At 39.5% G+C, this 14,792-nt stretch overlaps 1 protein-coding gene across 1 annotated transcript in view; it reads right to left on the reverse strand.

Moving 5' to 3' along the window:
* Su(Tpl) (Suppressor of Triplolethal) overlaps positions 1 to 14,792 on the reverse strand; it is a 121,155-nt gene that overhangs the window by 31,095 nt on the left and 75,268 nt on the right. Inside the window, exon 3 of the mRNA XM_089641100.1 lies at positions 3,630 to 3,725. Within this exon, the coding sequence (XP_089497226.1) occupies positions 3,630 to 3,725 (96 nt within the window). The remainder of the gene's footprint in view (positions 1 to 3,629; positions 3,726 to 14,792) is intronic.

The raw sequence follows: 14,792 nt of genomic DNA on the forward strand, positions 1-14,792 counted from the left end.
TTTAAGGGCAATATTCACTTTACTTTTGCAACAGTGTGGTTGGTGTAATCAGTTTCTTTAAAAAGTACCAATTAATTGTGCAATGTAAATTTTTTATCTTTTTACACGTTTTAACTGCAAATTAATCACGCTTACGGATCATTAATAATTAGTATCAGTCGGCTTATCTTGCCAGGGCTCCAAGCAGAGAGAAACTTTAGCGACGTAAATGTCTCTTTTAGCGAGCATAAAGAGCAACTGAAATTTCGGGCCTGTCATCCTGAGATGCCACTTGGCGATAAAAATCCTACTATGTAGGTAGAAATAAGATAATAATTTTCCAAAACATGGGAACGATGGGAGAGTATTGGTTGCGCTCAGAAAGAATAAATTGGCCATAGCCAAATACGACTTAGATCCGGGAATTGGAGATGGTCCCAAAAATCAACATCACAGGGAGTATTAATTATATTACTTACATTCTATAATAGGCGACAAGTACTGACAATAACGTCCGGACTACTAGTATGATATATTATGTTCTGGCAGAAGTGCAGAAGCAGAAGCAGTAGCAGTAGTAGTGACGCGGGAGGGACAGTCGCTAGTGACGTAGCTGACGGATTACTGATGAATGATGATTACTATTGGCTGGCCAGCTAGCTGACTAACGCACAGTGGGTGGTTGGGTTCGCTCGTGGTGGCTCGCTATTCACTCCTTAGCTTGTTTGCAGACACCTCTGGTACGGGGCGTGCGTGTCAAGTCATTTTGTCGACTGTGCCTGCACAGTATAAGTCAGTGGAGTTCTATAGCCACCCGGTTGGGAGGGAGAGAAAGGGATTTGACAATTACTACATCTGAGGTTCGGTTTAAATGAAAAGCGAAAGTCGCAAGCTCATTCCAAATTCATGAAAAATGTGAGTGTCCGGGGGTAAAGAGCGCTAACTTCGGGGTGATTCTACATGATTTTAGAAGTAAGTTTTTTCTGAATTCCAACGTTTTACGGTAGTTTTTAGGTAAAAAAAAGTTTTAAAATAAAATTATGTTTAAAAAAATTAATATTATTATGATGTCTGTGTAAGGGATTACCGCATTAAGTAGAACTGAGGAGATTCCAGAAAAATGTATTTTGATCAGCCATAGATCATCCATCACACGAAAATTATGATTAGGTTACCACTGCATCAATCTAGTAAATCTAGCGATATTGATAATTTGTGCGCATACCTACTATGAATCAAATTTATTGTCCTTAAACATATCTAAGTGTCACTCGATTACGTTTACTAGAAATAAAAACAAAATCATCTACCGATACAACTTGAACAACGAAACCTTTACAACCTATGTGTAAAGATCTAGGTGTTTACTTAGATAGCAAATTAATTTTTGATAAGCACATCGAACACATTATATCAAAATCCTACGGGATGCTAGGTATCTTATTAAAAATATGCAAAGTTTTCAATAGTGCTAAGACTCTGGAAATGTTGTTTTGTTCATTGGTCAGAAGTCAACTGGAGTATGCTTCCACAATATGGAATCCTCAATATAAGGTATACATAGATTTAGTAGAAAGTATACAGAATAAATTTTCGAAACATTTACTCAAAAAATACAACAAAACTACAAATAATATGTTAACTTTACAAAAAAGACGCTCATTGTCAGATCTGTTGTTTCTACATAATCTGCTAAACCAGAGTTTCCCAAACTTTTTGCCCCGTAGACCACTTGCCAAATATTTTTTTTCGATAGACCCCCTGCCTGCCGAATATTGAATTTTCCTAAAACTACTAACGTCCCATGTGATAATCATTTATTTTCTTCGTAAAAAGATTCCCTTCCCTTGCCTGCCCGACAACCGGGTGGCGATATAGTTCCTCTGTTTTTGCATTGTGCAGACAGGGGCCCTTGTGAGGTATTACACCAAATGAAAATGGAGCAGGATAAGCAACGGGAATTTCTTTCTGTAGCTGGCCCTGCAGAACTGCCCCTTAAGTTCTTTGTTAGCGCTTATTCCGATCAGTTCTTCTTGTCACATCCGATTCTTCAACATTCCATTTCCACAGTCAAAATGTCCTCAAACTTAGTTTCGAAGTCTGTGTGAAGTACATCTAAATATTGAACGTCATTAGTCATTATTATCCTGGACGTTTTTCAAAAAAAAGTTGAGGAACTAGGAAAAATCGCGGCTTCCAATGTGCAATGTTTTGGTTCAATATATTTACGACGAGATATATGACGAGAAAAGGAACGTAGACTATTTATGTACCTCAACAAACAACTTTACGATATATAAAAATACAAATATCAAATAAGTATTTTTTCAGTCTATTATTAGTATTACGTAAACTGTGTTATTTGTGTTAGGTGTATTGTGTCATTTACGGAACTCCTAAATATTGAGTTGAGGTAAATGGGGGTCCGCTCGTATGTACCCCCATTTGAATGTCGTGGACCACAATTTTTTTTTCTCGCTGACATAGACCCCCAGCAAGCCGATATCGACCCTTGGGGGTCCATATAGACCACTTTAGGAACCTCTGTGCTAAACAATAAAATAGATAGTCCCGAATTGCTATCCGTCATTGGTTTAAATGTTCCAACGAGGCGTACCAGGCACACTACACTTTTTGATATTGAAGCCAACAATACCAATGCAGCAAACAACGTAATTACTCGCGCAATCACAACTTACACCCACTTCGAAAAAATACTACATTTAGATATCTTTCATGATTCCTTTCTAACATACAAAACTATCTTATAAAATTTCTTAGCGTGACATATATCAAAAATACTTGCACTTCATTTTTCAAAACTTCTATGTATTAACAGTCAATTACAATTCGTGAGCATATTATAATTCTCGATTTCAATTTATTTTTTTTCTCTCCACACACTTTCTTCCTTTTATAATTGTTACCTACTCATATATTAATTTAAATTCATTGATTTTAACTTTAAATCATTAGTTAAGTTTTCAGAACAATGTCAGGCGAAATTACGTAATGATATTTTATGGACATACGTAAAAGGTACTACAACTATGTAATAACGAAAAACATCATTAACTGTGTCTTATTGTATTGTGTATGTCTTAATAAATAAATAATCAGCCAAATGATCAAATTAGTTCATGTTTGGACAACGATGCATCCAAGTTCATTAGATCCCAGAAACAGAAGTTAATCAAGGCATCTCAAATCAGATTAGAGAATGAGGGCAAACAGACCAACGGAGACGGAGAGGTCTCCTTCACACCATGGGGGTGAGTCATGTATCGTAGAGCTAATTTAGAGATTAGTAAGTTCCGCGTTTTGCCGGAGGCCTACGAGGAGTGCGTCCTTTTAAAAGAACCCGAGTTCTCGGTGAAGAGCGGGTCCGGGTTCCGAGATCTTGGTTACGAACTTCATGCCGCACGGTGCGGGTCCTAGCGCGGACCATGGAGTTCAGCGAGTCCAGGAGTGACGGACGTATGAATCCGTCCCTTCCACTCGGTGCGAGTTCTACCTCAACCAGTCTCTCCTAATCCAGCCTGCCACGGTGGGTAGACGCATCTGTCGCCAAGACCCGGACAAACCTCACCCCATGAACCCGGTTAGTTTACTCAAGAGCCGTTTCAGCCTCCGAGGCCATTATAGGTTACCTGTGGTCCCTCCATCTCGGCGTTGTTGGCCAGGCTGAACCGGAATGTCACGGGCTGCGCGCCCCCCGCGCCACTCGCATTAGGAATGGAGATTTTCTGCAACAACAAAATACAAAACAAACACATTAGTTGGAGTTGAAGACACGGTCATCATCCTTATCAACATACACCTAGAAAAATGAGTATGATTGATTTATTGAAATCCTGTTAAAAACGTGATGGCAATCTATTTCCTGGTAAAATATGAGTCTGTTCAGAATATACCGGAACACATGCAGATGTCCTTTTCCTGATAAATATTATAATGACTTGCGACAATATTAGTATTTTGGAATCATATGGTTGCAGGCAAATATATTCCGAGGCCGGAAAACCACCCTCAGGGCCGGCTGTCGAACACAGCAAAAAGTAATGAACGGTTTTCAAAGTAGCTCTGAAAAAATGAAATTCAACAGCGAGTGGATAGTATTGCCACCTCACTAATAAATAAAGATTAGTATACATTTTGGCAAAAACCCTCTTCAGAATTGAAAACTAATACGAAAACTCCTCTCTGTGTGAATGGAGTAAGAGGAAAGAAAAATATCGCCAATGAATTTCGTAACTTCCTTTCCATGGCGGGTGAAGAAGTAGCGGAAAAATCTCGGAATGTAAATTAAATTTGAAAACCGAAGGAAATATTACCACTAACAGCATTACTCCATATGTAGTAGAAAGAGTTGTAAGAGAAATTGCTAGAGGAAAAGCCACAGGACATGACTCAATAGCTCTTGAGCACATTAAGTATGCTGGGCCAGCGATTCATATTATCCTAACAAAACTATTTTCAAATGAGGAAGACGGTAATTATTCCCATAATTAAATCAACAAAACTTGATCCATCCGTGATCAATAACTACCGACCAATTTCACTCTCTACCGCCCTGGCAAGATTATTTGAAAAAAAAAATATTATCGTCGGTCGTAACAGACCATCCAAAGACAGAGGATAACCAGCTCGGATTTAAATCTGCACTGTCAACATCTATGGCAATATATTCTTTAAAAGAAACCATCAGCTATTATAAACTGAGGAAAATGCCAATCTATACCTGCTTTCTAGATCTAAGCAAAGCGTTTGATCGTGTTTGTCACAATAAACTCTAGGAAAAACTTGGGAAAAGAGCAGTTTCGGAAGATATAATATCGATTCTTTCAATTTGGCACATGCAGCAAGAAAATGTGGTGAAATGGGCTGGCGAGTTTTCCAACCGGTTTATTTGAAAAGTGGGGTAAGGCAAGGAGGAAGCATGTCTCCAGGACGCTTCAATATACTGATGAACTAATTCAAAGACTTAATAACACTAAAATAGGTTGCCATGTTCAAGGAGTATGTGTAAACAATATTAATTGCGCATATGATATGGTTCTTCTAGCACAGTCACTTAGCGCACTAATGAAACTACTCCAAATCAATCGTTATGGTTTTCAAATGCGAAAACGAAAACATGGTAACACCTTCAGTATGGCTAGATGGAAGGAAAATGGATGTTAGTCGTAGCGTCAAATACCTGGGACATATTATCACAGACGACCTGAAAGACATCGAGGATATGGAAAGGCAAAGAAGAGCGATATCCGTTAGAGCAGGTATGCTGTCAAGGCGTTTTCACTTTTGCAGTACAAACGTGAAAAATATACTTTTCAACGCATTTTGCACTTCGCTGTACACGTCAGAACTGTGGGTGGATTACACTACATCCCAATGGCATAAGCTAACAGTCGCTTATAATAATGCTTATCGCCAACTATTCCGCCTACCGAGATACTGCAGCGCCACGGAAATGTTCCTGGAGGGACGAGTACACTTTTTCAGAGCGCTTCTCCGCCATCACATGGGAAGCGTATGGCGCAGACTACGCCAATCAAGTAACAAAAACATCGCTGCCATGGCTGCTTGGATGGAGTCCCCCCTGATGGCCCTCTGGAGATGGGAGATGTCCAAATAACCTCCATAAACGGCTGCCTACACTCATTTATGTGTTTATCTTTTTTCACTTAAATTCCGCTGTTTTTGTGCCTATCGGAATCACCTATGTATTATTATTTTTCTTACTCTAATTATATGGAATGTATTGCATTGCACTACCCCTGCATACATTCTGGAATAAATTCTAATTATTATTAAAACACATTTGCTTTTTACCGATACTTTGTTAGGAAATCTGTCAATTCATTCATTAAAGGCCTGAGTCACGTTTTTAACTGGAATATGAATAATTGAACCAGATTTTTAATAAATTAGCGATATTTTATATCAGTATGTTTTCTCATGTCGTAATACACACAGTTTAAGTTGGAGAAATGGTCTCTATCCTTATCATCATAATCATAGCAATACACACACATTAGTTTGAGAAATGGTCTTCATCCTTATCCTCATAATCATAGCAATACACACATATTAGTTGAAGAAATGGTCTTCATCCTTATCATCATATTCATAGCAATACACACATATTAGTTGAAGAAATGGTCTTCATCCTTATCATCATAATCATAGCAATACACACATATTAGTTGAAGAAATGGTCTTCATCCTTATCATCATAATCATAGCAATACACACACATTAGTTGGAGAAATGGTCTTCATCCTTATCATCATAATCATAGCAATACACACACATTAGTTTGAGAAATGGTCTTCATCCTTATCATCATAATCATAGCAATACACACATATTAGTTGAAGAAATGGTCTTCATCCTTATCATCATATTCATAGCAATACACACACATTAGTTGGAGAAAGAGAAATGATCTTCATACTCATCATAACACAATCAAGCTAGACTCCGCTTCGGCTCGACTATACGGCCAGACCTCATTACTACCACAAACAGTCTACAGTCTGCGCTCTCGGATTTATCGGCAATGTCACCTCCAAGCCTTGTTTATCATGTTGTTTATGCATATAACTTCCAACAGACAGGTCGACATTTAATACTTTACACGAGATTTGAAGAAGCGCACGCCTAATTACACATTGGTATATCTCATCGATAATAATAATTATGCATTATTAATGTGATCGTGTGTAGGTACTGAATATAGGACGCTTTTGTGGAGTTTCATGGCTCTTGCAGCCTGCAGTGCGGTTAGTGAGTTAGGTTGATTGGTCGGCTGGGCGAGTCAAAGCAAGCCAAGTTAGCGATGTCGGCGTGGAGTGTGGACGGTGGGAGTGAACTTTAGGACGGGGGTGAGGCGAGAGCGGCCGCTGGAGGGGAGCCAACGGGAAATTATTTCTGGGATAAAATCTAGATGTGTTCAATTATTCGCAGAGAGCATTATTAGACATTCTCTCGAGGGCGGTGCAAGCAAAATGCAAATTCACTGTGCGTGTGTGCTGACATGCCGCACACATTCTGATTCTAATGCCTGCTTGGCGAGACTACCCGAGGCAGTCTGAATGCGATATTATAATATTAAGAGACCACTAGTGCAAGAGTGGTCTAAGGCGGGTACAATCACAGGAGCGTTGATATGTGCATACAATTTATGCTAATTAATGCTCACTAATCCCGTTAAACTACAATAAAGCAGTTTTTCAACAGGATGTATACATGGTATTATATTCAGATTATTATTATTGGCACGCATAATATAAAATAACACTAAATAAATCTACATGCTAATAAATAAGAACTATTGATTGATAGTGATGATTAGTATAAATTATTTCTACTTATGAGCCATGCTTTCAGCGTATATCTGATTCTATTTGGGAATTTACAATTTTTTATGTTACTTGGCAACATGTTGAACATTTTACATTCGTATTTATTGTTATATTTAGGAACAATCACGCCTTCATTAAGAAGTTTAACTTACGTAAGCGTTTACAGGGACCGCTAGACCCGTAATTTTATTTGTGTTAAGATGGCTTCTTGTAAACAACGATTTGTCAAATTTACGCGATTTTGTCAATAAAGATGAAAAGGTCCAAATAAAGTGTTGGAATAGAATTTAGCTTGAGAGAAACAATTCTCCACGCGCTGTTGTTCCGTTAACGGGGGAATTGAATTGAATCATTAATTTTATCCGAATAACAGCAACCGACTTCGAATTGAAATATGTAATGTTATAAACAGAAACGTCGATATTAGAAATTTATTTTTTCGATATTAAATTTTCGATCATATAATAAAACAAACTAGTTTTAATAGGAAATTTGGCAGCGGCGCGTTTAGGTACCATTTCTTACAGTAACTGTATTTCATAAGCTGTGAGAAGGCTGTAAGCACGCGCGGACGTGATTACATTTCTGTAACTCGCTATAAATGACTTACAGAGACTTACTTACTATACAGCTTTACGTATGAACTTATTTACTATAACTAATACCCAGCGCTCTGTCCCATCGATGGTGGCGGAGGGTAGCCAATAGTGGAGAGCGGCTCGCAGGTATCAATGATATCCTTATGGGGGAAATGGGATCGTGTCAATACGAGTCTGACAGTGTACGCGTCGTGTCCGCTCACCAATGGTTGGCGCGCCGCCAGTGGGCGCGCGCAGTGGGGGAGGCAGCTTTCACTAGCAGCCGCGGACTATAAAAGGAGAGCAAAATCACAGCAAATTGCATTCGAATGCCACCTCCATCCTGGGTCGGTCGGCGAAGCGGGCGCCTTCTAGCTTCTAGCGTCTCTAGCAGACGGTCCGTTCTAAGTTCTAACAGAAGACATACCAGCAACACGATGTGCACTTTCATCAGTTTCATTAGTGATTTATTACCTGAAGCGTTCGAACTTCGAGCAATTAACCCCATAATTAGGATAATACCGATATTAGGTCGCGATAGATTAGCGCCGAATTGGGATGACAGATAATGTCGGTTCAGGTGAAGGCAGACGTCACCACTTCCTGGTGTAAATGCTTCCTGGGCACAATATCAGATCTCATGTAGCGACGATACAATAGCCTTGGTATTTAGACGGGCCAGAGAGAGTACAGTGTAGAACGTATCCGCAGCGGCAGCGAGACCTTGGTAACGGAGTTGCCAGTAAGTAAAGTTGCCAGGTCTGATTTAAATGTTGTGACATGAAACTGCGCGCCGTTCTTTAGTGAATACGCTCCCAAGGTTGTCGTTCATTCTTCGGAATACGTACATGCCCGAGCGCTATTTCGGGTACACTTATTGTTTTCTCTGAATCGCGAGAGGGAGTATGTAGCTCTGTCACCCACGCCTACATTATATTATATTCGCGAAGAAAAGTAGCATATAGTGTAAAATCACGGAGGTGTAACGTGTTACTCTGTGAATTGGCCCACAGCAACAGTTGTTAGTAATCAGGTACTACTTACTACTCAATGCTCAGCTCAGTCTCACCATTTGGTTCGAGACTAGTTGCTTACTTAACGTGAAATTAAATATGAGAATTATGCAACGCCCAGAAAGGATTGCACAGTCAGATAACTCGTCACCCGTTCTCATTCTGCTGCTGCTCGCCTCCGCCCGTAACCCGTAGCCCGTAGTCTCGTAGTGCCGCCGTTCTCGCTTATTACTATTACTCTATATTACAAACCATTTGTGGCCAAGCATCATCCAGATATAATACTGCGGACGCTGGCCAGTGGGCAGTCGATAGTAATTGCAGTATAGACCCAGCTACCGGCCAAATATAACAATACGGAAGTTAAAGAATGCACTTGCGAAATCTAAAACCTTATATCAGACTTCAATTTCAAAACTTGTCCTCAGTCGCTGATTGCTGGCTAATTTGTATTTCAGAGGCAGTTCGGCTACCTAACGTGTCAACCTTGGCGATAATTATCTATTTGTAACATTCGTATTACAGTTCAGCAATGAACAATTGCGATTCCGCAATAAAACCTTAGTCGCTTGAGAAGTAACTTTACAAGCAGACAGCCCTCGACAGGTTTGCCCGCAGCCCGCAGCCCGCAGCCCATAGCGGTAGCCGATCGCGATGTAGGAAGAGATTTGGGCTTTCTCTTGGCTGACACAGGTACAGTTACAGTACAGGGACACTGGACAGGCTACACGGGCCACAGGCCAATGGGCCTTGCGCGCTGGCAGTAGGCAACAGCAGAGAGAGGAGGAAAGTGCACTGTAATAACGTAATCGTCTCCAGGACAAGGTCGCACGCCGCTGGTCCAGCCGAGTCCCTTCACTCGGCTTCTCAGCTCTCCGTATCTACTATCGGCGCTAAGTGTCGAGTTATGCAACGAAATTAGAAACCGATTTTATTTCCAAATTATATTTGGCTCGTTACTTTTTTCACCGCCGCAGACGTTAGGTAATGTAAAACGCGGTAAAATGAAAGTTTCGAATGATGGGAAAGTTGAATATATTTTCCTCGACGCACGGTTTGTTACGAGTGGCGAATGCGCAGTGGGAGCCCGGCTCACTCGGCGTACCATCATCTCATCACCATCGCTGACAAACTTTGTAATACATATCGATCTTATTGGGTCACAGAAACGAGATCATATTTTTGTATGGTAAATGAATGTAGCTCCTTCGCTTGTATGTTGTATCTGCGCGCGAGACAAACTTGCCAAATAATATAACGGAACCATTACGATCCTAAATAGTGAATTCGTGTCACGGCTAGCGAGCTTATTGCGGATTTTTTCATCAGCCCACACAAAGAAAAATATATGAATTTGCTAATAATGGAGGTGGTGTTCAAGCGCACGTATGATTGCATATTCAACAAAAAGGTGGACCATTCAAGGTAGGTGCTGCCTGGTACTAGCACCTAGTTATAAGCACGCTCGGGACGTATAGCTATTTATTATTGTTTGAGAAACATAATGAATCCAGTACCTACCTACTTATAGTATATGATATACATATATATGAGCACACTATCTAATACAGATAACTTCAGAGGGAAAACCCAGCACCAGGTATATTGATCACCTTTCACTTTTAAGTCAAAGATAACGTAAGCAGAGTCATTCGCAAGCCGGGGATTGGAACATTGTTATCAATCTGGTCGAAAGGGAAAATCTACTCTACTGAAACATCGCCCAAATACCTGAATAACACAACATATTCTATTTTACAAGAGATGTACATCAACTATGTTAGGTACTTTTTAATTCTAGATTTAAATGTGTGTGTTTGTTACCATTATACGTAATTACAACTGTTTTGATAGTGGAACGAAGGATATCCCTTTCTTCTATCTGATTTGACAGCTACTTGACTTGACAACTTCTTGTTCCTTCTATTTGCCGATCTGCAAGGAATAAACGTGTTGCGACAAAAACAACAACAAAACCCACACATTCTTGCACCTCTAAAACGGCTTAAACTACTCCAGCTGTTGTTTTAGTTAAATAAAAGATAAGTAATATTATAAATAAAAGATAACATACGTAGCTAATCACTCAAATCCGGTAGGCTGATACTGCGACTTCCTCTTTGAACAAACCACAGATGTGGTTACGATCGACTATACCTGCCTGACTATAGATTCTTTGCGTAAATCTAGTGCAATAGAAATCGATATATCTGAAGCAAGTCGACGACTCCTGACTGATTGGTTGGGCGAAACAATAATTGACAGTAATAACAACAGTAAAATATCATCTAACAATTAGCTGACTGTAGTTTCGGTAACTCTTATAATTGCTAATTAGAACACTACACAAATTAAGTTTTTAGATTTTCACGGCCAAAAGCATTTTTGTTGTTTGTTTTTGGGATGTTATGCCGTGTTGCGCTAACTCCTTCTTTAGCCGACGTTTCGGACAGCGGTGCAGTGTCCATCATCAGGGCAGATCCGGTAGATCCGAAGATGTGTCTTCGGATTACAACGTAATAATAAAACATCTCTTTCTATTACATGCGTACTTTGATAATAGGAGGGAGAGGTCGATGTCGATATACAGTTTTGTATTTTGTTAACTACACGGTATGTTAATCTTATACTTATGAGATGATTTGTAGTTGGTTTTTAGTTTTATGGATTGTTTAAACTTGCATCGTAGTATCTCCTGATATTTTAGAATGTTTTAAGGTCAGATATTGATAAAAATAATTTAAAAAAATGGACACAAAATTCCTAACTAACTAACTAGCCATCACTCCGTTTGCCCGCAAGGTAGGCAGAGAGGACGGACCGCCAAACAACTCGGTCTTGGCACACACTTCTTGCCTCATACACAATCATACATCGTCTCATACATACGCTTCTATTTTTCTGATTCACTTAATCGTGCCATGTCTTCCTCGGGCGTCTTACACTCCTTACAATAAGGAATTATCGAACAAGATAAGTATAAAGGTTGTTATTTTTAGTATTAAAAATGATGACCAGAACGCGATTATTAATGCATTTTAACCGTCAACACAGAATTTATTTATTATCATGATCACAAATTGCCACGTGCAGGGTTAAAGTGCAGTAAAATAAATGACATGGTGAAGATATGGTGACCGGAAGATGCAAGGAGAGGCGTTGGAAAGAGTCCCGGTAACTTGCCTGTCCTGCTGACATATTATTACGACGACACGAGTCGCTTTGAATACTGTCGTATTGGATTATCGACGATAATTTCAAAACTGCTCGAGATATAAAAATAATATATTATGAAGGTATCGGGAGATTATAAGATTTAAAGAGATGAAGGGGTTCCAGGCAACGCGGCCGGCGACGCACCTGACCCGCTGACATATTATGCCGACCCACCGCCGATTTGCATATCGTCTCGGATTACTCGTATTGACGGTAAATATAAAAATGAGTCGGTATATACCGTTAGCCGAATGTACACTAAACAATTCCCAAGTCACGACTGTTAAACCGGTCGGCGCCGGGCGGGGCGTTGCTTGGCGCTCACCAGCCCTGCTCGCAGGTCTGCTCGCAGCTCTGCTCGCAGCTCTGCTCGCGGCTTGGACACTTTCGACACCATCCGACATTTCATAAAACCAGCGAGACAACAAACGTCGACTACATATTAAAGTAAAATAACCTCAGTTTAGCACTCCAACAAACAATATTAGCATACTGATGGATTGCAGGTAGTCCTCCTGAACTGTGAGCCCTGGCGCAGTGATATAGTTTACACCAATAACTCGGTGGTTTAGAGCAGCCATCTGCCTAGCCGAAGGTTCCGAAACGGTAAAAACTTGCACTGTTGCCTTGTTTCTTTTACTCCACAGAGAAGGCCTTCTTCTGGGGATGATATGTGGAAGGAAAGTCCATTTGGTATTTCTAGGTCAACGCGAGTACGCGAGGGATAAAGTCTCATGATATATGGAGTTGTTACAAGATTGTAATTATCATAAAAATGGCACATTGTTTATTCCCTTGATGTAAATAAATTGTAAGTTGGTTACAGTAAACATAAGGGATTATTAAATATTTCATAGGTATTGGAATTCAAATGACGGGAGAAGTGGGGTAGCACAACTATAACTAAATAAAAGCAAGAGGTACCTGCATTGTATATTAACGTATTCAGGAGCACCATTTTACATAGTCGTGCTCAAACCAAGTTCTTATCGTATCAAACATGGAAACTACGTACAACAGTCACCTATTGAATAACTACACAAAATTACATAATTCTTTGTTTTACTATCTACGGCACAACATCGCATTTTATTCGACTTACAATAATAATATACGTGTTATGTAAGGTAGCTCGCAGTTAGGAGTAGATGAGAGAGAGAGAGAGGGAGAGAGAGTCGCCTCGGAAATTGGAGAATATAGGCAGAAAAGGTAACTGCAGATTTATGGAATATTGCATTGTTCCCATTAAATGCGACATTTTTTTCCAAGTTGCAAACTTGGCTGCTTTCAAGTGTAAATTCGGTCACTCCCAGTGGCGGAAGTTTACTCCCCTGACAGGCATGTTCGTATTTATATAAAGAAGAGTGTCTGTGGCGGGCGGCGGCGTTAATTTCACAATATATAAATCTACAGTTCTGTTCCGAGATTGATGAAATTGTGAACAATTAACCGTCGAAACGAGAGGAAGGTGACTGTCCACAACTGGAAAAAGCCACGTACAGCCCGGGCAACGCCGGGGACCTGAACTAGTAATCAAATTACTAATTTCGGTAGGCTGTCCGTGGTTGTTTGTTCCTTACAAATTATTCCTGCGTCAAATCTATTTTAATGAACCTAAATTAGTTTTGAATTTATATGTCTTTTTAAATTGGAACTGTTTGTGTGAAAAATATTTCAGATAAGCGATAAATTGGGTAATACCTACACCTACCTATAATATAATAATTTGACTGATCGTTTTAATTCTCGTATCCATGAATTTTACTAGAATAACTAGCGCAGACCCGTGAAAAATCACGGGATAGTATGAGTTCTTGAAAAATCAGTTCCGAATTTTGAAATTGACAAGTATAATAATTTTATGTTACATTGGTATTTTATTTCTTATCTGAACTCTTCACATAATCAGTTTCAATTTTGGAAATAACACTTTCATTCAAAGCAAATTTTAGTTTATTGAACCAGATTTACGTAGGATGCATGGACAAACAAAATAGTATTTTTGATAATGTGTCTATATAACTGCCGCTAGATGCGCTGTTCGTGTTTAGGAAAGTATGTGGAAAGGTTTGAGCGAATAAACTTCCAATTTCACTATTAAACAAATTATAATACTATAATGAAAATGTGAAATTGGGCATTATTTGGATTAGTAGTCTAATTTTAATGAAGTAACAAAAGTGTTCCCCATTTTGAACTTCAATCTTTCAAATCAAATTTATGAATAAAAGTCGAATATCTTGCTAATAAAATCAAAAACAGTTTTCCTTGCAATATGCAGTGTCTATAATACTCGTAACTTATGCAAACCGCGTGCTCATGCAATACTCGGCGAAATTTACATTAATATGAAGAAAGTTGTGAATTTTAGATCGGACACATTTATGTTTGTATATTATACACGGCCACAACGAGGAGAAACTGAAATCAAGCATACTATTAGATACCCACAGAATAGACTCACACGCACAAAAGTAAAGCCGGAAAGGAAGGTAACTGTTTACAGCACAGTACATTGTGAGACTTTTCTGCGCGGCGGCCTGGAGCGGCGCCTGGTACCGCCGCTCCGAAGTGTACGTGTGGCATAGCCTTTTGCATCACAGCTCTTTGTCTGTTGAAATTAAGCTGCCTAAAAA

This window comes from Hesperophylax consimilis, chromosome 2 (genome assembly GCF_061612785.1).
Source record: "Hesperophylax consimilis isolate HC1 chromosome 2, BYU_Hcon_1.0, whole genome shotgun sequence".
NCBI classification, from domain to species: domain Eukaryota; kingdom Metazoa; phylum Arthropoda; class Insecta; order Trichoptera; family Limnephilidae; genus Hesperophylax; species Hesperophylax consimilis.